This window comes from Mixophyes fleayi, chromosome 3 (genome assembly GCF_038048845.1).
Source record: "Mixophyes fleayi isolate aMixFle1 chromosome 3, aMixFle1.hap1, whole genome shotgun sequence".
NCBI classification, from domain to species: domain Eukaryota; kingdom Metazoa; phylum Chordata; class Amphibia; order Anura; family Limnodynastidae; genus Mixophyes; species Mixophyes fleayi.
Window position 1 is genome coordinate 118413343 of NC_134404.1, and position 25861 is coordinate 118439203.

Sequence of the window (25861 nt, forward strand, 5' to 3'; positions counted from 1 at the left end):
GGTGGTGAGAGACTCCTGGGACCAACACCAGTAGGGTTTGAAGTAAGTACAGTATCTGGGGAAGGACGTTCATCTTGATAAGACTAATCCTGCCAAACCAAGATATTTAAAGAGGGCCCCAAGCGGCGATATTCTATTTGATTGAGTTACAAGTGCGGAATAGTTAGCTTGGAGTAATTGCTTATAGTCTGTTGTGATCTGCATGCCAAGATATCGAAGTGATGGTCGTCTCCATTGAAAATCAAAATTCAACTCGAGGGTCTGAGCAGCAGGGGCACTTGGAATTGTTAATTATTTAGCTGGATAATGTACCATAGACTGCAAGATCTTTAAAAAGGTTAGGAAGGGAGATAGTCAACAAAATGTCGTCGGCAAATACAATTTATATTGAGACAGACCAATTTGTATTCCTTTTATATCCGAGTTGAGTCGGATTGTGGTAGTAAGGGGTTCATTGCATAAGGCATAAAGTTGTGGAGAGAGAGGACATCCCTGCCTAGTACATTACTTAGTGTAAATACTGATATACTGATGAAGTAAGCCTTTGCTTATATCTTAATTAAGAGACAGTGTGTGCGAGTGGTTCAGTGTAGACAAAGCACACCTGTCCAAAATAGACTGGGCGATATATTTACAAAACTGCGGGTTTAAAAAAGTGGCAATGTTGCCTATAGCAACCAATCAGATTCTAGCTGTCATTTTGTAGAATGTACTAAATAAATGATAATTAGAATCTGATTGGTTGCTATAGGCAACATCTCCACTTTTTTAAACCCACAGTTTAGTAAATATATCCTTGGATCTTGAGAGGTCAGCACTTTGAGGGGAGAATGAGCTATGTATGTTACACAAGGAGTCATAAGAATTCCGAAATGTCTCATTGAGAAGTGTCTGGTCTTAAGTAACTTTGTCGTTCTTGTCCGTGATGGCCTGCAATGCCTTTTTGGCCTTCAATCTATTTGCCAGGAAAGAGTTTGCTTTATCTCCTTTATCATAAACTTTCTGTTTTAACCAACAAAACCTACGCTTGGTTTGTTCCATGTGTATTGATTGAATTTCCCCTTTTAATTTCATGAAGTTTTTTTACAATTCGGATGCGATTCTTTGTGCAGCTATTCCAAATTGTGCAGTTGGGTAGTGAGCATATTTAGAGGACTAGTTTGTTGTTTTCCTGTGAGAGAAATATGTAAATATCGCGCCATTGATGACAGCTTTATGTGCTTCCCACACCGTGAGGAGTTGCACGTTGGGGTGTAAATTTCATTCAAAATATTCTCTTAAGGAGGCTGATATAGTATCTTTGAAGTGTAGGATTTTAAGAAGAGTCTCTTGAGCCACCAAGTGGGGCGCCCCCAAGGGTTCTTCAGGAGTGGAATGATCAGACCAAGTATTAGCAAGTATGTCAGTTTTAATAAAATGTTGAATGATATAAGTGCAGCCCAAAAACATATTGATACACAAGAGGAAAATAATAGAATGTATAATCTCGGGAGGTTGCATGTATTAGTCCCCAGATATCAGATAAACGAGCCTCAGTAACGTTATTTTGTAACGCCAGTGGGGGAGTCCTGGCAGCTGATTTATCCGGGTAGGGGAAAGAATGATGTTGAAATCGCCGCCTAGCCGAAGTAAACCTTTCCACATGTGATACAAGGATGTGAAGAAATGTTTCAAGAAAACTGATTGACCTAAATTGGGTGCATAAATATTGGCATGGCTAACATCCAGGTGCTGATTCTACCAATGAGGATAAGAAAGCGGCCTTCAGGGTCAAGTTTAAAATCTACAAGCAAAAAGTATTGCTTATTAAAATAGCTACCCCTTTTTGTTTTGTGTGGTGGGTGGTGTAGTAGACAGCTGAGAACTTTGGAATTGACAGAGAAGGATGGCCACCCATGTTTTTTGAGGAATATTCAGTCCATTGACATTGAGAGAAAATTATACGGCGTTGCAGAGAGTAAATGTGTAGGCTGCCTCAAGAAACGTGTCCATAAGTAGTGCAAGGGTGTCCCAAAAAATGGAAGTGACAAAAGAATACATGGTGTTGACAAAACAGGAGAATTAAGGGAAAGATGCGGAGAGGGAGGGGGATGTAGACAAAAGCCTCAAAAGCAGAGGGGTTGCCTACGAGGTTGGCACCCAACTATTTTTTAAAAGTAAATCGGAACTATAACAATGAAGTTACAATCATAATCCAAGCACCAGGTGTCATTTCAGAGATGGCAGCTAACCGATATTGGCGCAACTGAACAGGGAGGCGCGGAGTCTAATCTACCCCCGGTATTCATGAGAGACCCCCGCAAGGGAGTTTGGGCTTAGCTGCAGAGGGTACGCAGGTTGCAGTTGTCCAAGATCACCAGTGTAGCGACAGTAGTAGACAGTCATAGTCAGACAGTCCAGGTCAAAGCCATATGAGCAGTGCGGTACACAGGGAGGTTCCAGAGATAAGTCAGGTCAAGCCAAATAGTCAAACCAGCCAAGCAGCGAGGTACCAAAACGAAACACAGGAGAAGAGTAACAGGAATAGGAGTCAGACCCGATGAACACTGGATCAGAAGTTCAGGAAGCGCTGGAGCAGGAGTGAACCAATACTCTGGCACCCAACGTGTGTAAGAGTGTGCTCTATAAACCATAAGGTGCATCCTGATTGGGTGATGGAGATTTGGTGGTCAGACACGCTGACAGTTGAGGGGAGATAGCGTCCCGCTGCCTAGCAACAGGACGCGACTGAACAGAGCATGCATACGCATTGCGTGCAAGAAATAAGGAGCGTCCCGCTGCTAGGCAATGGGACATGGCTGTCGAGAAGGCGCTGGCGTCCGTCTCCTGCACCAAGTGTCAATCTGGAGACGGCGCCTGACACCAGGTTTGGGAGTGAAATTGAAAATTAACTAAAAAATGATTAGGGTAAAACTGTGTGAATTTAGAAATAGTTCCCAGTCCTGGAGTGTGTGGGTGTGGGGCTGGAGTACAGTAGGCTCGCCCGCCCAGCAAAAAAAAACCTTTAGAAACGAGTATATTAAAATATGCATAATAATTGTATAACAAGAGAAAGAGGTAGAAAGGAAACAACAGTGGTTCAAGAGAAATAAGGACTGAATCAAAGAAAAATCCCTGACATTAAAATCAGGGTCTTATAAACTTATGAGAGTGAAGATCAGGAAGGACATGATGTTGAAGAGTGCTGATGGTCTGAAGGAGGGTCGCGAGAATGTTGGAGGATCAATATATGAAGTGGTCCTTTCCATCATTGGGTTCCGTATGATGACCTGCCTACCTTCAACATTGACAATAAGACAGAAGGGGAATCCCCAATGATATTTATAGCCATTCTCACATAGTGATTGAGTCACATCTCTGAGGTCACATCTTTTGGCTGTTGTAGATAAAGTGAGATCCTGAAATATGTGAATCCGAGCCCCTTCAAAAAGCACATGAGGGGAGTTCCTTGTGGCGGCAATCACTGGATCTTTAGTTTTGAATGAATGGCCTTTTGTATGTCCATTCCCCTACATTTTGAAATTCTGCAAAGTCGGCTTTAATGGAGAGGATAGTAGTCGGTCCTGATTAACCCTCTTTTGAAGCCAAAGATGGTGATGATGCATGCATGGAATAAGCATTTTCCTCTTGTCTGGAATGGTGTTGTGGGATTTACCTGATTGCGGCATTGTGCCCTTTACCAGTAGATATTGGCATGGTGATGCAAAAAGTACACAATCTGCTCCTCGTTTATGCTAATAGGGTGGGTGAGAAAAGAGTATTTTATGAAAACGTGGTGGAAGAACATATGAAAGGAACAGTCTAAATACCACAAAGTCTCTGTATCCTCCCTCTCATTTAAGCCTCACATTCTGTCCCTCTCAAAATCCTGTTACTTCCACCTTCGGAATATATCTAAGATACGTCCCTTTCTCACCACGGAAGCCACGAAAACCCTTGTTCACTCGCTTATCTCTCGCCTTGACTACTGTAACCTTCTTCTCTCTGGCCTACCTGGTTCTCGCCTTGACCCTCATAAGTCTATCCTCAATGCTGCTGCCCACCTCATTTTTCTCTCCCACCGCTCTATCTCTGCGGTCTCCCTCCAACAGTCACTACATTGGCTCCCCATACCCTACAGAATTAAATTTAAACTCCTCACCCTCACCTTTAAAACTCTTAGTCAATCTTCCCCTCCCTACATCTCTAATCTCATCTCTACCTACACTCCTACCCGCCCCCTCCGCTCTGCCTCTGACCGCCGCCTCACTACTTCACTGATCACCTCCTCTCACTCTCGTCTTCAGGACTTTGCCCGGGCTGCTCCCCTGCTGTGGAACGATCTTCCACGTTCCATCAGGTTAGCATCTACTCTCAAAAGGCTTCAAGCGTGCCCTTAAGGCTCATTTCTTTATTCAAGTCTATCAGTCCTCCTAACTTTCTTGTCCTGCCTCTCTCCCCTAGTTAGTACCACCCTTTATGTGTCTCCCCCTTCCCTTTAGGTTGTTAGCTCTCATGAGCAGGGCCCTCTTTCCTTGTGTGCTCCTTCTACTGTTCCTTCACCCTCTGTACTTCTTGGCCTGCTTCGCTAGCCCTGTTTTCCCTGTTTTATTAATCTCCGGCCTTCTTCTTGCTGATTTCTACTATCCCTTTCACTATCTGTCAGATATAATCTGATTTGCTTTACCCTGTCACCTGTGTTTTTCTATATTTGTGTATCATGTTGTGTCTTGGTTCTGTTTTCTGTATATGTAATGTACAGCGCTGCGGACCCTTTGTGGCGCCTTATAAGTCAAAGATAATAATAATAATAATAATTATGAGGTGCTCGAGTAATAACACTAGAGTCAGAGGTAAGCAGGAGATATAGCCTAAGTGTAGTAAAATATATTAATCAAGTGACATGGCATTGGAGAAGCTAGTAGAGAGTGCAGTCCAGGTACAACAATTTATGCGGTACGCCGGTAACACCAGTTTTAGAGGTAATCTGGAATTCTATACTCCGTGTTGTGCTTAGACCACAAGATGACAGCAAAATAGCACGTGAAGTAACCTGAAGGTGTGAAAGTCCCACAGGAGAGAATACATGAGAAATTTGCCACAACAATTGTCAGGCACTGCCTCCGCCCCGTCTCTATGTGCGAGAGGCGGCCACCTGTTTCTGCCAGTCCCCGCTTCCCATTGCCTAGCAACAGGACGCTGCCCTTCACTTCCAAGTCACCGCGCACGCATGCGCTGTCCCGGCCGCGTCCCGTTGCTAGGCAACGGAATGTTCGTACGCTGACCGCCGATAAACTGCCCACCAATTAAGGACACCCCAGAGGTATATAAGGAAGCCTTATTAGGGTGCCAGAGTATTGGTTTTCACCCTGCTCCAGCTCCTGTACTGTTTGTGGCTCCTGATACTGTTATTTGACCCGGCTTCCTGTGACTGGCTAAGGAGAATTTAATTCACACTCATTCTGCGATGAGTCTCCTAGCAGAACAGTTTGCATTGTCTGTAATAATTTTTATTTCCTATGGATTACAAATTAAAACCCTTCATCACTTTGTGCCATGCTCCCCCCCCCCCTCATTACTCTGTCCCATGCTGCTCCCCCACCTTCATCACTCAGACCCATGCTGCTTCCCCCGCTTCATCACACTGTGCATGCTGCCCCCCCCCCTTCATCGCACTGTGCCATTCTGCCCCATTCTTCATCACTCTGTGCCTTTCTGCACCCCCCTTCATCACTCTGTGCCTTTCTGCACCCCCTTCATCACTCTGTGCCTTTCTGACCCCCCCCCCCCCCTCATCACTCTGTGCCTTTCTGACCTCCCCCCTCTCATCACTCTGTGCCTTTCTGACCCCCCCCCCCCCCCTCTCATCACTCTGTGCCTTTCTGCCCCCCCACCCCCCTTTATCACTCTGTGCCATGCTGCTTTCCTCCCCTCTTCATGACTCTGTGCCTTCTTTCATCTCTTTTCCTCTCAACTTGCGTGCTGGCTCCTCTCTGTGCCGCTCTTCACTGAACGTCGGACATGCCCGACATTCAATGCGAACGGAACAGGGAGGAGGTAGGAGGGGCGCCGGAGCCGCAATGAGTTTTTTTTTAAAAAAAATAATGTGCACCCCCCAACAAAAGGGACGGATCTATCAGGCGTCGGGGCCCACCGGGGAATACCCCAGCGGGCCAGTCCAGCCCTGTACATACATAATATATATATATATATATATATATATATATATATAAACAATACAACATATATTCAATATAATACGTGCATTAGTTGTTCAATATATTAAGAGAACATATCTGTGTAGCAGAACAGAGTGCACTATACAGTCAGAGAAAACACAGCCAACTTCACTGAAGATACCAAATTGCACTGCAGAGGGCGCTGTAGTAAGCTGACTCATTCCAACATTCCGGCATTTCGGCTTTTACCTAATCACCCCAAAAACCTGTAATTGACGGAAATGAAAACTAAAAATACTATTTTACTGTAAGAGGTAAACAGTGAGCACATTGTGAGTTTCTTGTAGATAATAATAACAACTATAAAGATATCATTAGTAATAGAAGTTATGACCATATGACACAGTCTGACAGGTTTATGGTTTCCATGGTGATGGCGCATTGCAGAAAGCTCCCGGTCCGTCTCACAACACCCCCCGTGTCACGCCGGATGTGACGTGAACATGCTCCTGATGACGTAGCAGGCGGTGACCGGGTGGAAACGCAGCAGGTGCTGGTTGTGCGGCTCTCTCCGGTACTGAGCTCCGGCCGGAGAATGGAGGCACACAGGCCGATCAAAGGCATCCTGAAGAACAAGGGCTCGGACACTGCGGAAGTTTGTGTGGTCAGCAAAGCTGAGCTGGCCGAGGACAGAGATGATGACCAGAGGTGGGAGGGGTCGTTCTGCTGATAGCGGGACACGGGGCTCTGTTATGGTGATAAGTAGCCTGTGGCTGTTCTGTTGTTGGGGGAAGCCCCAGCATGCTGGAGTGTGTAGTGTGACCCCATCTGGGGAGCCTGTAGTCATAGCTGGAGAAGGGCAGGCAAAGTTTACCTGTCCTCTGACAGGGACATCGAAATACTACCCCTAGTTAACCCAACTTGTAAATAAGCTTACCAAACTCTAAATATGGTAGTTAAATGTGTATGTACTTTTGATTTTTAATGGATTACTTTTTTTGCTCTTTAAATTTTATTAAGGTTTTGAAATATCCAGATATACAGAAAATAAATAGGGGTGGGTGGTACATGGCTATGAGAATTACAGATGTCATGCAAAATAAACATTAAATGTAAAACTTTTGAGTCTTGTGGTGAGCATTTTAAACTATATACATTAATTTAGGTTAACCCTTTGAGACAGGTATGTGTATTACAGCGCACACTTTCACTGTGTCAGACATGGTGTTATTTGGTCTGGGTATGATGGGGTTAGGGAAGGAACATACTTTTTAATATTTTTATTTAAATGTTTTACTAAACAAAAAAAAAAAAGTTTGGTGAGATTCAATAGTGAGGAGGAGGCTCCAATGGATCTCCCCTGCACACCAACACTTTTAGATGCACTAAGCTGCTATGGTATGCAGGTAACACTATAGCTAATAGTTTTATAGGCAGGGGAGATACCTGCTTGAGCAATAATAACACGGCTCCTGCTGCTGGTCTTCATAAATATGCTGCTGGTTAGAGCTTCCAACCCAACATACACTGTTGCTGCTCAGAATCAGGTTAAAGGGAAACTAGTCTGAAGAAAATAATCAAATATTTGTGTCTCCTCCTTTGGTTCCAATATTCTTAGTCAGATGAAGGAATAATTTCTGCAGTAGTCATTTTTTTCCAGAACAGCCAAAAAACAAAATTTCAGGGCTGTTACCCTTCCTCAGATTTGTGTATTCAAAACACAAACCTGCTAATGTGTGCTCATGGCCAGGAGCCCAATATTGTGCTATAAAATTTTAAAAAGAAAGGTAATACTGAAGTGCTCCTCAGTCAATAAGGGGGAAAAACAAATATTGCACATTTCCTTTATCAGAACTATTGTCCGTACCTGAAACTACAATATATTTAGGAAATGTTTGACTTGGCTAAACATGTTCTCATTTCTAGTAAAAAGTCCCAGAAGTGGGATGAAATGAATATTCTCGCTACTTATCATCCTTCTGATAAAGACTATGGATTAATGAAAATAGATGAACCTAGTACACCATACCACAGGTAATAATTATATATATATTTTTCTTGTAATGTTACAAAATGTGTCTTTGAAAAGAGCCTATGTGTGCAAATATAGTTTATAACTTATATGAAACCTTTTGTCTTTAAAGTCTGGTGACCTTGCTTCAAAATAGTTCATTTATGGAGTTTTACAATAGAAAACATGTATTGTTTTTCTGCCTTTATATGCAAATGTCCATGTGTCTAATGACCCCCTCGGCCATCTTAAGTGTAGAATTGCTCAATGTATTATATATATCCATCACTTTTGCCTACCCAGCAGTCGTCCTACCCCCTTCATTCCTGATCTCATCAATGCACTTTTTGCTAACCTTACACAGTCTTGCTTGGATTCTTCCTCTAGTTGATTGCTGGAGGCACATAGACATAGAAAGAAACAATGCAATACTATATATGGAGGCTCTTAAAGAGAAACTCCTACCTGTCCTGTTCGTCACATATCCCATACTGTGTCCCGCCAGCAAGCCTGGCCTGGGAAATCTCTTTAGGAATGTTATGTAATGGGGACGGAAGCAAACTTTGAAAGCTTATTTCAGGTGTTTGCATACACAGAGACTGAGTGTAAGGTGTGCTTTTAAATTCAGTCACAATTCAGTTTGTCCACACTTGCCTCTGAAGTGCGTATACGGAACTAAAGCTTAACATGTTTAATGGCGTTTTTGTCTTGTGTGATCACATCAGTGGTATCCAAGGATGGACAGCTTTCAGCATTAAATTCCACTGGGTGTGAAACAAATATCTGGTCTCGTTAGGGATCTCATCAAGTGAATGATGGTTATTAACAGTTCTCAAAAGTGCACATTTGTGCTAAAAACATAGCAACCAATCAGATATATGCTTATTAAAGGCTAATCATCAATTATTTTCTTTAGTTTTAGTGCAAAGTTGCACCTTAGGTTCATACTCACTGGGTTTAAATTTCTACATTTAGGATTAATCTCTAATGTAACAAGAGTACACGGAAGTGGGTGTGAAAATAAAAATCAATGCACCCAATGAGAGACTTACATTTTTTGAAAACTTATTTTTGTTCTATTTTGTGGCTGAAGAGATAAAAAATGATATTCATCTCTATGGCATTGCATTGTAGACATGCAGTTAGCAAGAGTTTCCATATGTTTTTATATATGCTTTTAACTTGAACAAGATGACAACTTCCTGTTTTGTCACATAATTTTAACAATAGAAATGTATCACATTTGTAAATCCATATTAATAGTGTACATAAAGCTAAACTTTTTGTACAGGGTTTTAGTTGCATTTTAACATGCGATTAAAAACAGTGTATATGGCAAATGCGTGCAGTCTTTGTTAACAAAGCACCTCATCCTACATGGCAACCTGAGAAGCATGATGGACATTTGGTTATTTCATCTATATTATATAATGTCTAATAGTGGCTTTACTTTTTTAAGTGGTAAGTATTGTATTTTTATGCTTTTTGAAACAGTTGGTCATGGACCAGAAAAACAAGTAGATGCTAATATAGGGGAGGCCATTTTTCACACTACCTTTCTACTGTGTAGTCCCAATGTGACGGGTGTATCTCTTTTTTATCCAACAGGATGATTGGGGATGACGACGATGATGAGGGAGCCATGAGTGACTCAGAATCTAATGAAGCTCTAACAGCAGATGTTTTGGCTAAAAAGTAAGAATTGCTGGTTAGTGGTTTTCTGCATTTGTGCGAATTTTATTTTCATTCCAACATTTTTAAATATTGTAAAGCAGACCCTTGATCAATGAAACATAGTGCTTTTATGCTTGTCTTGGATAGCTTTCCTTTTCTTTCAAACACCATTTCTAGCTTGAAATACATTTGAACATCTTCCGTTTCATGTATATCTGCCTAATTTATTCTCACCATTGTCCCTTGACTCCCTTTAAAGTTTTCTCATTTGGTTCAATCCAACATGCTTGCTGTCATTTGATAAGTAATATAACTGATAGCTTCCATGTTGGGTACTGAAAGGAAAAATATTCCTTTGGCACTTATATAGTTAATTTGATTATCACACAAGATATCAGCAGCTTGAAAAAGGATTGTGCTATCCTTCGGTGATAAGCCAATCATTAATTTTGTTTAACACTACCAGCGCTTAATATACAGGGTGGTAAGATTGCAATGTAAACAATTTCTAAAAAAAATAAAAATGTAACAGTCTGTTAAATTTAATTATTTGCGACTTGTAACAATGAAGATTGGGAGAATATAAACCCACAGTAAACTGAGCTCAAAATTTGTAACATCTGTGATTAAAAGTTTCTTTTAATGCATCATGTTGCCTACTTAAATGTTGTACTATTTGTACTGAAGGAGGGGGGTGTAAATTCATGTTCTATAAAAAGAAACCTGTCATGGCTCTTACTCCAGTTTACCAACACACTTCCAGTGGTGTGAAGTAATTTTAACACTATTACAGCTGCATTCAGCTGCTGACACTTTGGTGAATATCCCTTATGTGTTTTGAGAAGTACCAGATAAAATTAGTTTGAAGAAAGGGATCTAATACTGCCCAGACAATAAAACTATCTAAATGTGTGCCTTGGAGTAACCAGTGGACATTTCATTTTATACTTCAGTTAGTATTTAGATGTTTAACACAGCCATCAGGGCAATTTCTGATCTGAACACACTTCATGTGGGAAGGGATAAAAGATTTGAGGGTAGTACGGTGGCTCAGTGGATAGCACTTCTGTCTCACAACACTGAGGTTATGAGTTTGATTCCCGACTATGGCCTTATCTGTGTGGAGTTTGTATGTTCTCCTCGTGCTTGCTGGGTTTCCTCCAGGTGCTCCGGTTTCCTCCCACGCTCCAAAAATATACTAGTAGGTTAATTGGCTGCTATTAAATTTCCCTTAGTCTCTCGGTCTGTGTGTGTGTATGTTAGGGGCTTTAGATTGTAGGCTCCTATGGGACAGGGACTGATGTGAGTTATCTGTACAGCGCTGCGGAAGTGGCGCTATTTAAATAGATGATGATGACTTTACCTCCTTTGTAAACTATTTGTTTTTGGATGTGTTTGTATTTATATTGTATGCAATGCTGTATATTCAGATTTGTAAATGGCTGGCTTGTCTTTAGGTTAGAGGCTGCAGAAGGACAGGATCCTAAATTCTTAACTCAAGAAGAGAGCAGTGAAGAGGAAGATGAGGAACTAACACCAGAGGAGAGAGGTACTGGCAAGTCATTTTGGGATTCAGTGTAGTGAGATTTATTTTTTTATTCTTATGTGGCATTTGTTACCACAGTCTCAGATAATTGTTATTCTGGTTTAATGCTACATATTTATGGAGTAACCACTCTAGGACTTTAAGTACACAAGTGTCATTGTGGAAATAAGTGTGGCGTCAAACAGACACATGTTGCATGCAGCACATGAGCATTTGTTGTACTGTGTTTTTCTTTCCCTTTGAGGATGCTGATGAATTGAAATAAATGGGCTTTCCTTCTCTGACAAAGGGGGCTGCAAACAATGTTTAGGGACAGCAGCAACACAGCTAGTGCAAAAACGGGGCTTAATTGAAGTCTGTGGTATTCTCTAGCTATCACACTATGACTTGAACAGATTGCTGCCATGTAAAACGTTTTTAATTCAGCCAGCAGGAAAACCGTTTAGAATTACTAAAGAACTTCAGTCCTTAGCTATTTTTTTGTTACCTGAAAATCTGTCATGTGGCGCCACTTTACAAGTCATGTTCTTAACAACTGCATCAGTTTATATATGAAAAGACACAGAATTAAATATTGTGTATATGGTCATTTGTTGCTAAAATTAGATTGTAAAATGTATGCCAACACTTGCATTGTTAGCACTGTGTGTATTTATGTAGCTCAGTTATTTCTGTTTTATTCTTGTGCAAACCTCTTGGGATGCTTGTGGTGCCATACCAGATATATACAGACAAATCTGTAACACTTGGTCTTTGAGCCAGTATACAATTCTAAAAAATGTGGGAAAAAAATATATTATAGATTGCCCTGGTTAGAGCTTGTGCCTCTGGGATATACATAATATTGGAAAAGGCAATTCTGTGCTCTGCATTGACTGTAGAAGAGCCTTCTAATGTTTGTCTAGTTTCAAAAGTGGATTAGCACAGCGAGCTGCTATTGGGGAAAGACTAATCATTGTGAATAATATAATCTGCAATATATAATTGTGAACTAAACACTTTGCTTTATTTTAACAGAAAAAAAGAAAGAGTTTGAAATGAGAAGAAAATATCATTACAATGAGGGCATGAATATCAAGCTGGCCAGACAGTTAATAGCTAAAGAGCTGGCAGGGGAAGACGAAGATGAAGAGGATGAAGAGATGCAAGATATAACGGACACAGAAGGTAAAATGGATATGTTGTAGAGTGCATGCAACTGAAGCTGTCCTACATCTTCTAATACCGGGGTAGGGTGACTTAGTAAAGCTGAGTTCTTCGTATACTGTCAGTGTCTAGATGATGATGATGATGATGATGATAATAAATAAAAAATCCCTATGCTGCCAATTCATCTTAAAGTTAATTAGAAACTGGCTTTAAAAAGTGTTCACCACGTGCAGATATGCTTTGCTGCAAGTGCATGGAAATCATTTTGCCCACTTGGCAGATAGTACTATCCAAGCTTACCACCAGCTAGCAGCATATGTAGTGGGCATGTTCCTGGGATCCCTGACTCCGGCTAAAGCAGGAGGTATAGGCCACTCCATATTTTAAAGATATACCACCTTCTCTTACCTCCTATGAAGAAATGGTAAGGGTGATAAAAGAGACTATGGGAACATTAATGGCCACACAAGTGGAGTCAAAAATTCTAGGTTTTGTTTTGTTTTTAGTGCCAGGTTAGATTGATACTCATTTACCACATGTAGCAACTGCCCAGCAGCTTGGCTGCTTCAATTCCTGTTTTTGTACTTTTCTATTCTGTTAGTTTCAAAACCCACATCTGTAAGCATTCTTATGCCATCAGGTTCCCATAATCTTAGAAGCAGGTCATAGAGGGTAACAAGTAGTATCTAGTTTCTACTACCTGCAGGGTTCCAAAAGATAACAGAAGTAATGTGAATGTTTTGATTGAAAGAACGGTCTTTCATGCAGATTGTATTATACATGTTGTCTACTAGAATGTAGGGGCTATCGGTTCTCTAGTTAAACATAAACAGGTTACATTTCATATAAACAAAGATAATTCTGATATCTTTTCTCCAGGAAACACATGTAAGTCCCATAGAACATAAATGAATACACAGAAGCCAGTTTCAGTAGCATATACCTCTTTTAACTGTATATAAAGAGTAGGTATTTAATAGGAAAGGTTTTGTCTTTGTCATACTGTCTAAATAAAGTAATTGACAAGGAAGTAGATATGTAGTAACTAATGAGGCAAAATATCTACTCTAATGTATATCCCATAATGTGTATGATAAGTGCTTCTTAATCTTATTGCCAAACTATATTTTTTGCTGATGAATATAATTGTAGCGGGAGATTAGACTGGACAGATAATTGTAAATACACTGTATACAATGAACCTTGTAGATACAGAGGTCTTGACATCCTACAGACTTTGAATATGCCTATTTATCTTCTGCACATAACATTGTCATGCATTGATTTTTTTTTTTCATTTTGTTCCTGATATCAATATGACATATAAAGTGAGAGAAACAAGAGTAGAATCCATATTGATATCTGACCATGCATCAACCTGTTTTCAAATTAGTCACAGTGATATCAGACCGTGGAACTTCCTGTCCTATTTAGCTAGTTCATATTGTTTTTTTGAAAATAAAATAAATACTAGAGAAATCCTGGCAATAAATGATGTAATAGGCAACCAGCAACATGTAACTCCCCCTCCCATTCCTTTCTGGGAGATAACTAGGGCAGTGTTAAAGGGAGAAACAATTTAATATGTGAGCAGATATAATAGGATGAGAACACACATTTTGCACAAAAGCTTCCTGAATAGAATCTAGATGCACAAATGCAGTGCATTTAAACACCAATTGTATAAACATAGAAATATAACAGGGAAGATGCTCTCTAGCGTGCAGCGTTGAGATGTCTCTTAATATTATAGAGCTTAGAGATAAGGTCAGATTTTGACATTAGGGCAAGGGTATCATAAATAACGTTCAGGAAGCTTTATGAAGCTATTTATGAATAAGAATGAATAGATCAGGAAAAGAAAAAAAAATGTTGGAATGAAGTAAAATTGGCACAAATCTCTGAACATTCAGTAAAGTTGATGTCTGACCCTATTACAGAAGAAAAGATCATAATACACTTAAACTGTTTATGTGGTCAGGGACACATGGTTTTATGGGAGAGTGTTAGCTCTTAGGCAGTCACATGGCTGAACTTCCATTCATATTTTAATAAGTGAAGAGTTTAGAGGTAATTTAAAGCACTTTAGTTCTGCTTACATAATGGTTATTCCTGTAGTTGTGCGAGACTTAGGGTTAAATTTATCAAGCTACGAGTTTCCGGCGGGTTTGAAAAGTGGAGATGTTGCCTATAGCAACCTGTCAGATTCTAGCTATCATTTTTTAGAATGTGCTAAATAAATAACTAGAATCTGGTTGCTATAGGCAACATCTCTATTCTTCAAACCAGACGGGAACTCGCCGCTTGATAAATTTAACCCCTAGAGTCACCAGAATGATAAAGGACAAGATCTCTTAAATGTGCGATCTTAATGGAAAGACTGAAAACTATCTTGTATCCGTCATTAATAGAGACCAAACAGTTTTCATTTGAGGGGAAAAGCTGTGTATCAAATATCAGGAACGTTTTGGAGTAATTGAATACTTTGACCATACAAAAAGCTCTAATCCCATAATACCAATTTAATTTTGCATTAGTCACTGGAGCTTTTTATGCCCTCCAGTGATGGGTATTGTGGTTGGAAACCAAGAATATAAATTGGCATTATTTACAGATAACATTCTGCTGTTCATTTTACAACCAGAAAAATCTGTCCCAGACACTTAAATATTTTAGATAGATCTCTGGATACAAAATCAACAAAAATTGATACTTCTCGCTCTTATTGATTTTGAATATGTCAGGAAATCATCACATTCAAGGTCTAAAATGGCATTAAAAATATTTAAGGATACATATTTGACCACATTATAAGAAGTAATATAGACTTTATTAAACACCAATAATGCAAAATATTTATAGAACCCTAAAGAATTGTTAATTCTTAAATCTATCCTTATTGGGCAGTAATTTGGTCCTTTAAATAGAATGTTTTCCCCAAACTTGACTATGCTATTCAAATTTCACCTAATAAAATTTCCAACCTAGACATATGGAAATGTTCCAAGCTGCTCAAAGTGGGGGAAGGCGGTTGGGGGGAGAATAGCTTTTTCTAAATTGTATATTTGAGTAATGCACAGGCGATGTGTGGTATTGCATTTTCATTGATTTTATTTTTTTCTAATATCTACAGACTGTTGATGCACTTTGCACTTGAAATAAGCCAAAGTTCTAGAACATCGATCTTTACACCGTATATACAGCTTTGCGATACTTTCATACACCATAGAAATCAATACCTCCTATTGACCCATTTTGAGATAGTTTTGTCAGTCTGTTCTCTAGGATGCACACCCCAAATTCTTCAATAGTGTTTACATTATCCAAATGCAGATTAGAAATCTACTTTGCCTATCCAATACATGAAACCAGTACTGACTGTTATACTTGGAGCCATTATAGCAATATTAGGGACAGTGGGTGAGAACCAAACTTTTAGTTTATTTACTCTTTAATTCTATTTGTCTTTATGTTCAGTTATGTTCCTTTGCATATCAGTATATCACAGTTATACTACATCATATGATCTACTTATTCTATTTAGATTACTCATTTTGTTGTTGCTTTGGTTAACCCTAAATGGTTATATTGCACTTGCACCTCTGTTTTGCTTAATGTGTCAATCAATATTCTTGTAAGATTTTTTCTTTCTGATAGAAACATGGAACTTCATTCACTCCTTCTGCTAAAGAACACCTACATTAACACTCTTGTCAACTGAGGTGACAGAAATTATGTAAAAATAAATGTACCTGTCTATGAGAGGTCCTGCATTTGCAAACTAGCTTCACATGAAGATCAAAGAACATTGAAAGCAAGTCAGAGAAAAGTTCACTGAAAAGCCCCAATCGGGAAGATTGTAAGGAGGTCTTGAAGACTTTTTTTAAATTCCCTTGAGTACTGTAAAATGATAAAGCATTTGGGAGAATATACCACAACTATGAGTTTGTCAATCCTCCAAAACTGGGTATTCATACAAAAAGGGCACCTACGGATGCCACCAAGTGGTCTATGGACTTAATTTTCTACAGCAAAGATGGAAATACTGTTCAAGGGACACAGATCTGTAATTTATGTGACAGTGGCCCAAAGCAAATGGCAAAAGCTACATTGGAGTCGCTTCAATACCAAAATAAATCCTGAGCCCAGACCTTAACCCCATTAGGCAATACTGTATAAGAAGTCATTGTAAGGAACAAACTTGGCCAGTCATGTGCAAAGTATTACTATTTTGGATGCAATTCCATCATGGCTTTCTATTATTCTATACTTTGCTTTACTCTTGGCATTTACTGCTCACTTTTGGACAGATAAATCAGTCAACAATGGCTGAGATTGTAGAGTATACATAAGTTCATATAAATTATTCATTTTTATTTTTAAAAAGCCATAATTGATATCTCGTGAATTTTTTATGTTTTTTGTTTTGTATGTCTACTCGAAACACTATTTTATAATTGTACTTAATGTGCATTAATGTTTTGAACCACTTTCGTATGTAAAGGTTCTTCCTGCATGTTGCATTGCTGTTTATTGCACTAGAGTCGTTCACCCCATTGATAGAACCTAGAACAAAATCTGTTTCACAATGTTTGGTTTTTGTTTGTCTGCTTTGGGAATCTGAAGGACAAGATAAAATAGCTTAATAAATCCATATTTGTTTTTGTTTTGTTTTTTTCTCCAGCTCATCCTGATCAGCTGCAGAGTAATGAACAAGTTCTGCAGAGGAGGCAATGATTGCACTGCTTGCTAATGGTCTATTTATTGCCATAACACTGCACACGCACTGATCTGAAGACCTATGGACTAAAGTGAGAAGCATAGAAGGATGCTTTTCTGTTACCACTTTTGTCATGAAGATCCTTAACTAATAAGCCAATGCTATTTAATGATTTACAAGCTTGTCTGGCATATTCTGTTTCCAAAGCTGGCAGAACAGAATTCAGATATTGGTTTACACACGCCGTGTTAATGACATGCCATATGTTTGTCACTTGTAAGACACGTATATGGCTTTCTGCATGTTAACACCTTGGTTAAAGGTTTTAAAAAGTTGCTGTTTCATGTATTATGACCTATTCTGTAAGAACAAGAGGACTGTAATGAGGCACAGATTAAAGTCTTCATTTTTATTGTCTTCAAAAACAACAGATATTTTGTTCAGCTTGTTCTAGATCTTCTCTAATGGCTCAGAGTCTGACAGCCATGCAGCCATTTCTTCAAATATCTATTTTAATCTGTAAGTGGATTCTACTACACTGCCACTGTCGGGGGGGCGGGGGGTATTCTTGCAGATTTGCCTTTCATATAATATAATGGACGTCTGGCACAGTCATCTTGGTTTGTGTATTGAAGGACCAGAAAGTGAAATCTTCTAATAGATCCTTGTAAAAGTATTTTCTGTAACAGCTGCTGTAGCCGTGGGATGTCAGAAGACCACGTCATGGAGATGAGCACCGTATAATCAAACATTTGAGAGACTCCATTGCATTGAGTACTTATGTATGATTTACTGCTTATGCAGTCCAGAACGATTGTAGAAAATACATCCATAACAGTCCTAGATAGGCTATGTTGTTACAAAGCCTTTTAACCAGTTAGCTTTTGTATAAATGTACCATCTAAGATGAGCAAGACGGAAGTAATTAAGATGCACTGATTACTTTGCAAATTGTGTTTTGGGTGTTAAGCTATATACAATCTATCCTGAAATAAATAAGTAATTCAGGCATTCTGGTATGATGTGTGCAGTATGTAATGCTGGTATCTGTGTTAAACAACGCTCTCCAGTAATGTTCCTTGTTGAGTACGATTCACTGTAGTAAAGTTTTATTTACAAAATAACTGTTTTACTCATCAATAGGCATAAAATGAAACAAACCTATTTTATCTTTGTTTTATATGGAATACTGTCTACATTTTCTGCATGGATCTGTGCATTATTTCTATGGTCAGATATTTCACAACTTATGTATCCAATTTGCTCATTGTACAACTGACATGTATTACAAATACCTGACTTACAAAGGAATGTGTAACATATGCTGCTTGAACTACTGAGCCACATGAGACTGCTTCCAGTGTCAGAAAAAGTAAATTGTTTTATGAAAAGTGTTTATAAGAGTGATGGGCAACTTCTTATATTTCAAGGGCCGAATGTGGTGTTCTCTAACCTCCAAAACAGCTGCACCTGTCTCTTCATTTCAAGAATTAAACTAACAGCCCCAAAACAACTTCAGCAACACAACAGCACTCATGCCCACCTGTTTCATAATTCCACCACATGCTACTCAGACCTGGCACTTGCTCCACATGCCTTAGATCTTCACTTTTCACAAAATGCCCCCCAAGTCCCACATCTACTTTAAAACTCCACTGACATGACTGTCGTCTTCCCCACATGTCTTTCAATCTTCTCCAGATACTACTTGGACTCCCCATGTGCTCATCAGACTTTCCCATATAGAATTAGGAAGTGCAGAATGCATTGCACTAGTTCCTCCTCCTACTAGCTGTGGTGCATGAGCTACCTGGAGCACATAGGGGAGGTCCCTTGTCACGGACGCCCGCTGCTCCCATTCAGTCTTCTCCACTTTTTATGCAAAAAAAAAAAAAAAAGAGAGGGAGCAGCTGTCTGGGGCCGCAGATGAAGGGGGGGGGGTGTAAATTTGGACAACCCCTTTTAAATCTTCTATCATGAATGTACAGTAAACTAAATTTGCTGTTTTGTTTTTAAAGGTAATTCATAGTAAATCATTTGTATTGCGAAAACATTTAGGCCACTTCTTTTTGAGTAATAGAAGTGATAATGCTAAACAGGTTTGATCACATGTGTATTTATTTACCTTGTTCCTATGCCTGTATGGTAAATGTTACCTACAAAGACATTACATTTACACATGAAACTGGTCTGCTTTTCTGGGTACATGGAAAAAGAGAAACTTGACATCTTCACATTGGTAATCTGTTTACGTTTAGTAGCTTACTAAGAAAGCTTAATGGAAAAATGCAACAAAATAATTGAATGTGCACATTGTCGAAAAACTATTTTAGTAAAAAGCATAGACAAAATCTTGTATTTAGTTCTCACCATAATGGAGCCTTTGAAGCATCTTAATTCATCGGAAACCTTAACTGCAGCATAGTGTAATATCTACTTGATAGTTTTTCCAATACAAGTGTGTTCAATAATGCATCTGAAGTCTTCCCTGCACGCAGGGGCAGGTAAGTCGGTGCGGCTGGTCCCATAGTGGGCTACCTTGGGCTGGGTCACTGGCCCATCTGCATTTTATTTCCTTTAAAATATTCCTAATAGGGTGCTGTGTCAAATCTTGCCCCCCCAAACTAAAATTTGCCAGCCCTCCTCTGCCTGCATCATAGTGTAATATCTACTTACTAACTACTACTGATTGTGCTCCTCCTACAACTCTATTATATGTTACGGAGCTATATTAACACTGCAGAACCCAGCAGGAAACGGTGAAACTGATGCACACTGAAGAGAGAACATGTCAGAAACGTATATTATGTTTTGGACTATCCGCGTCAATGCACGAGTTTATAGACATGATGTGTCTCCATAACAGTCCGTGGAGACACATCGTCTGGATGTTTTTACTCAAACCTATACTTGCGTCCCATAGAGAGAGAGAAAATGAGCAGGGATTCCTTACTGTATTGGCCAGCAATGTGCGCAGTTGGCACCTCCAATCTGCTCCTAAGAATGTGTGGTCAATGCTTATGATTAACACTTGTATATATGAGATCAAAAGGGGTTAAGTTTTCTTAAACTACTGACATATGGTGAGGCACCTGCGTTGTTGCAAGTTAGTCATGAGAATAGGCTTCATAGGTTTGGCTCAGCCACACATAATGTTCTGTGAAATGTATAGTCATGTGAGAAAGTGCACCATCTTATCACTCTATTAATACATATCTGCACATACTTAACAATGTATTCCTTGCCCAGTCTTAACATTTTAGAAGTCTAATCTCATGTGACAAATAACCCATAACAGATTTTAGTTTGTCATTAATTATTTAACAAATAAAGCCAACATGAAGTCATGTAAGAAAACGTAAGTCTACCCTTTCTGCTTCCATGTGGATAAAGAAGATAGTTTGTGCCAGGTGATGCTCATGTAGTGCACTTTATTATTTAGTCATGAAGTTCATCTCAACGAAACAAGACTCTTGGTACAATATCCTCTGAAAAGATGAGGCCAAAGTGGAGTTGTTTGGTGTAAATGCACAATGCCATATTTGACAAAAAGCAAACATGGTGTTTCACTACAAGAACCGTGCACCGCCTAGTAAAGCTGGGTACACACTACACTGTTTTCTTCCAATAATCGGCTGAAACAGCCGACATACGACCGCTCGTTCAAAAGTCGGGTCAGTGTGTACAGTTACACGATGGTCTCCTCATTTGGTTGGTCGTACTGTTTAATATTTTCGTTCCAATCTCGTTTCTGCTGTGTAGTGTGTATAGACTCCTGACAGATCCACAACAATCCTCCGATACTTCCTCGACCTGGGGGGCGTGTGTATATAAATTTTTATGTCAATCACAGTTCCACGTGGTGTCTTATCCGCACATCACTGTGTTTTGTATCGATGTGTATTGCACCTGTCTGACTGTAGACCGTTACACGTATAGAAAGCACGTGGGTTATTACCCTTTGGATGTATGTTGGCATTCATTTCTCATTTAACCTTTATAAAGTTTCAAAACTATTAAAGTTATACCGCCATATTAACCTTTATTACATAATGAATATGCCCCAATATGTCTGAAATACTCTAAATAAACCACACAGTGTTAACGCAAAACTTTTATTGCTGGTAAAAACAATAGCAATGTTCAACTTCTCTAGTACAATATGAAAAGTGAACAAAAAGTAGTATTATAGTGAAATGGTGGTACTGGTTTGTGGCACAACAGTTGCAAACAGCATATACATATCATGGAAAGTATTATCAAGGATTTTGATTTTTCTCTTAATGTTCACAATATTGTCTTTCATTTTTTTCAAATGATCGTAGAGCTCGGCGACATTTTTTCCCTCTTCCGAACTTTCGTCTGATATGACGATGGTATCTATGAAGCAAGAAAATACAAATGTTTTACCATTTCGCTTCTATCTCTGTACTAAAGTTACTACAAGTTTTATTCCAACACCTGACATGTGCTCACCTTGCACACTGCTCGAGATCACTTTGTGTTGTGGTCCCTCGGGCACATTTATTTTTTCGCGTTTTATCACAGGTGTAATTACATCAGTGGTATCTACAGTGGCCTTGTCACCGTTAATTCTTGCTTCTGACAAAACAATAATCATACGTTTGCATTGTTCATGTGACAGTAGAATGAAATACATAAAGTCCTTCATACAGGTACATTACACGACTACACGGGCTACTCACTTTTTTTTATGTCTTTACGGATTCGCTCCAGTCTCCTAGCTTCTTTATTTTTAAGGTCCGACCACCTCTTCTGGACTTGGAATTTATTTCTTTTTTTTCCCAAGTTTTTCCTTCAGTAATCGCAGTAGTTTTTGCATTATCAATTCCTTTCTATTATTCACTTTTCTGTACTTTCGCTTTTGACAGTCGTAGTCGGACTGGTCCAGTACTTTTAACATCATCTCCATCTCTCTAGGGCTCATTGACTTTGCTCTTTTACCTGCAGTAAAATCTTCTTGAGCATCTCCATCCCCCTCTGTAACTTTTCCTACATTTGTTGGCCCTTCCGGCACAATTTGTGCCTGCGTCTCCGTCTCCATTGCTTCCACCCCCACTAACACCTTCTCTTTATTCTCTATCTTCTCACGTTCCTCGGCGCCAGACAGGCTCCTCTATAATTTTATACACTCTGACATGGGCGTTTGTTTAGAGAATGGAGCATTGTGGGTGAAGACTATTCGTGTATAATAACCTCATGTATCAGTGTTTTTTTTCTATAACTGTAACCCGTTCATGACCATTACACACAAAGGGATTTTACGATTCTTCGGAGCTGTACATTCGTTCACATATACGGTAAGTTCTTTCTGATTGATACATACAGGTGTACTTGCATTGTTGAAATTTACAGCACGGATGGGACTTATGTTCCTTTTTATTATACCCAAACAGATAATCATAATGACATATGAAAGAAATGCTGACCTAATGAAGGATTTTATTGAGACCTACAGGGCTCACCCATGTTTGCGGAAAGCCTAATCCAAGGAGTATTCTAACAGAATGATGCAAAACATGGAGATGCAAGAGCTTGTAAAAGCATGTCTGCCAAATCTCCCTGGAGCAACTGTTGAATGGGCAAAAAGCAAGATCCAGAACCTTAGGACTGTGTATAAAAAAGAATTAAAGTTGAAGCATCCAAAAAATCAGGAGCTGCAGCTGAAGACGTGTATGTGCCAAAGCTATGGTACTTTGATATGTTACACTTCGTGAAGGACCAAGAAACACCACGTACGTCCATTAGCAGCATGCCCACAGACAGCAGTTCATCCCCAGAGGTAGAGCAAGCATATGATATACCTGCAAGCAGCACAGTAAGTACAATACATTATGATATTGTAATGTAACAGATTTATTAATGTTCAAACAATCAACAACACAATAACAATGCATAACATGTTTATAAATATTCATATACAATCATTTTGCCATGGCACGGCACCATCACCGTTGAAATACGAAAGGTAGGCCTCACGATTTAATTTTGCCACTGAACAACTGTTTTTAGAGTGGCCACACTCTAATGGTGTTAAGCCCCCTACCTCCATGTCCTCGCCATTACTTTCCACATTGACCTGAATGGTACGGCCACTATTGCTTTTACGCCGCAGAAAGTTATGCAGAACACAAACGCAAGTTGGTTGTCGACTGAAAAACTCTGAACCTGTTGCTTAGAATCCCAAAGGCATTTTCAATGACACTCCGAGCACGTGACAGTCTGTAATTAAATATACACCTCTCATGGGTCATATTTCTTTGCGGGTATGGTTTTAATACATTCCCATGCAATGCAAAGGCGTCATCTGCCACAAACACAAAGTTTAATCCATATTTAGTGCTGCTCCGCAATGGAAGGTTTAGGGCATTGTTTTTTAGTTTGTTATGGAAGGCAGTATGCTCCAATGCACCACCATCTGAGACTCTTCCATTTTTCCCAATGTCCACAAATAGGAATTCATAGTCCGCATCCACGATGGCCATTAAAATAATGCTGGAAAAACCCTTTGTAGTTGTAGTAGAAAGATGCACTGTTTGATGGTGGCATGATTCGGACATGTTTGCCATCAATAGCACCATCGCAATTTAGGAAATTCCATAGTCTCTCAAAGTCTTCCGCTATCACTTTCCAGTCTGCTTCGCTCGATGGAAACTGAAACATAAAGATGTGTACATAGTTTACATTTGAACATGCATGCAATTACATCCCCTCATTCGTTTGCTCTTTTTCAGCCTGCACTACTGTCTGATGGGCTCCTGCTGGAAGTTGAAGACCCGGATGCTACAACAATTTATCCCACTCCACGTGAAAGCCAGCTAACTGCAGACAGGCAAGATGCGACCCAAGGTGATACACCAGCAAAAATAAATCAGAAGCGGAAGAGACGCAGAATACATGAAGTAGCAGAAAGTGATGCACTAGCAGAAAGGATGCTTGATTGCGCTAACAGTCTGCTAACACCAAGAAAGGAACAGGACACATTTGAGTTACTCGCATCAACATTAGCAAAATGAGAAGTAGTAGCAAGCGCATACAAACTGAAATGGAACGGCTGCTGTGCGACGTCATATGTAGGGCTTCCACTGAAGATTTGTGGCCGGACACATGTCTTTCCTCAACTAACCATAGACACCAACAAGCATACACATTTCAGACCATGGGTGGACAAGGCGGCATGTTTCAACCTTGTATGACATCCACGCCATTACCATCAGTAAGGATGCCACATTACGTTGGGGACACACCTGGTATGGACACAAGCGAAATTGGCTCGACCCGGACCGTCTGACTCTTCTACACTACACCGGAAACTGGCTAGTAGGACCGCGACCTGCGTACCCTGTGCAGCGAAGTCCAAACCTCCTTGCGTGGGTCCCTGGCGAACACCAGGGGTACGTTAGACTCCGCACCTGCTAGTTCAGTAGTGCTATTACCGGTTAGTGTTTGCTCTATTATACTCCTCAGAAGGCCTGCGGCCTGACACTGTGGGATACTCTATGTGGGCCAGTGACATCTAAACTTTACTCTGTATTATTGTCTCGGGTGAAGGGGAAAGAAAAAGGAATTTCAGTCTTAGGTGTCTATTGTTGTACTCTCTATTATACTACAGCTGCAGCGATATGGGTAAACATAATCCTGCAACAGCTGCAGCGTCTAAATTGGAGCGCTACGCCCCCAATCCACTTCAACAGCTTCAACAGCTCCTAGGGATGATGGGCACCTAGCTACAGCTCCAGATAACCCAATCACTCCAAGTTTACAGCCAGCTGAGACCTCTCCAACATTAAAGCAGATACTTCAGGCAATCTCCACTAGTGAAAAAAAGGTCACTCTCCCTTATCCGACACGACCTCCAAAAAATGTGAGAACGAGTGGGAGAAGCAGAACATAGAATCTCTTCACTGGAAGATGCAGGTGCTCCTGTAAAGGGTCAGCTGGCGGATTTAGTGACTCAGATTAATCTATGTAAACAAAAATTCTCAGATATGGAAGGGCGACTGCATCACAGTAACTTGAGATTTGTGGGTGTCCCAGAAAAATCGGAGGGTTCTAATCCTGAAGCATTTCTAGAGAGTTGGCTGATTCATGAATTCGGGAAAGAAGCCTTATCCCCTCACTTCTCTGTCGAAAGGGCACACCGCCTCCCTCCCTAGGCTCCACCGCCTGGAGCTTCGCCTCGTACCTTTATTGCAAAGATCTTACAATTCAAGGACAGGGATGCTGTTCTCCGTTTGGTGCGTCAACAAGGCCCCCTTAAACATAATAACCATATTGTTTCAGTATTCCCTGATTTCGCCTTGGATGTACAAAAGTCCAGATCCCAGTTCGCTCAAGTTAAAAGAAAATTGAGAGATCTACAATTGCCATATGCCATGTTATATCCAGCCAGGCTTCGTGTATCAACAGATGGGAGAAAACACTTCTTCACGTCAGCTAAAGATGTTGTTGACCGGTTGAATCGCAGATTGCCGGCTGAGGACTTGGACACCTGATGGCTTAAATTTCAAGTCTCTTTTTTCTGTTTAATACTTGATGTTTTCTAATACTGCTTGGTTTCTCTCACTATAATCACAAATTGG

The 25861-nt window shown here is 39.9% G+C and overlaps 1 protein-coding gene across 1 annotated transcript; it reads left to right on the top strand.

Annotated features, from left to right (window-relative positions):
* The first annotated feature begins 6647 nt into the window (after window positions 1–6647).
* PPP1R2 (protein phosphatase 1 regulatory inhibitor subunit 2) lies at window positions 6648–18269 on the top strand. Its single transcript, XM_075202246.1, has 6 exons — window positions 6648–6866; window positions 8085–8192; window positions 9778–9864; window positions 11301–11392; window positions 12407–12556; window positions 17223–18269. The coding sequence occupies exons 1-6, from the start codon at window positions 6754–6756 to the stop codon at window positions 17273–17275; spliced, it is 603 nt and encodes a 200-aa protein (XP_075058347.1). The 5' UTR covers window positions 6648–6753; the 3' UTR covers window positions 17276–18269.
* Window positions 18270–25861: the final 7592 nt, after the last annotated feature.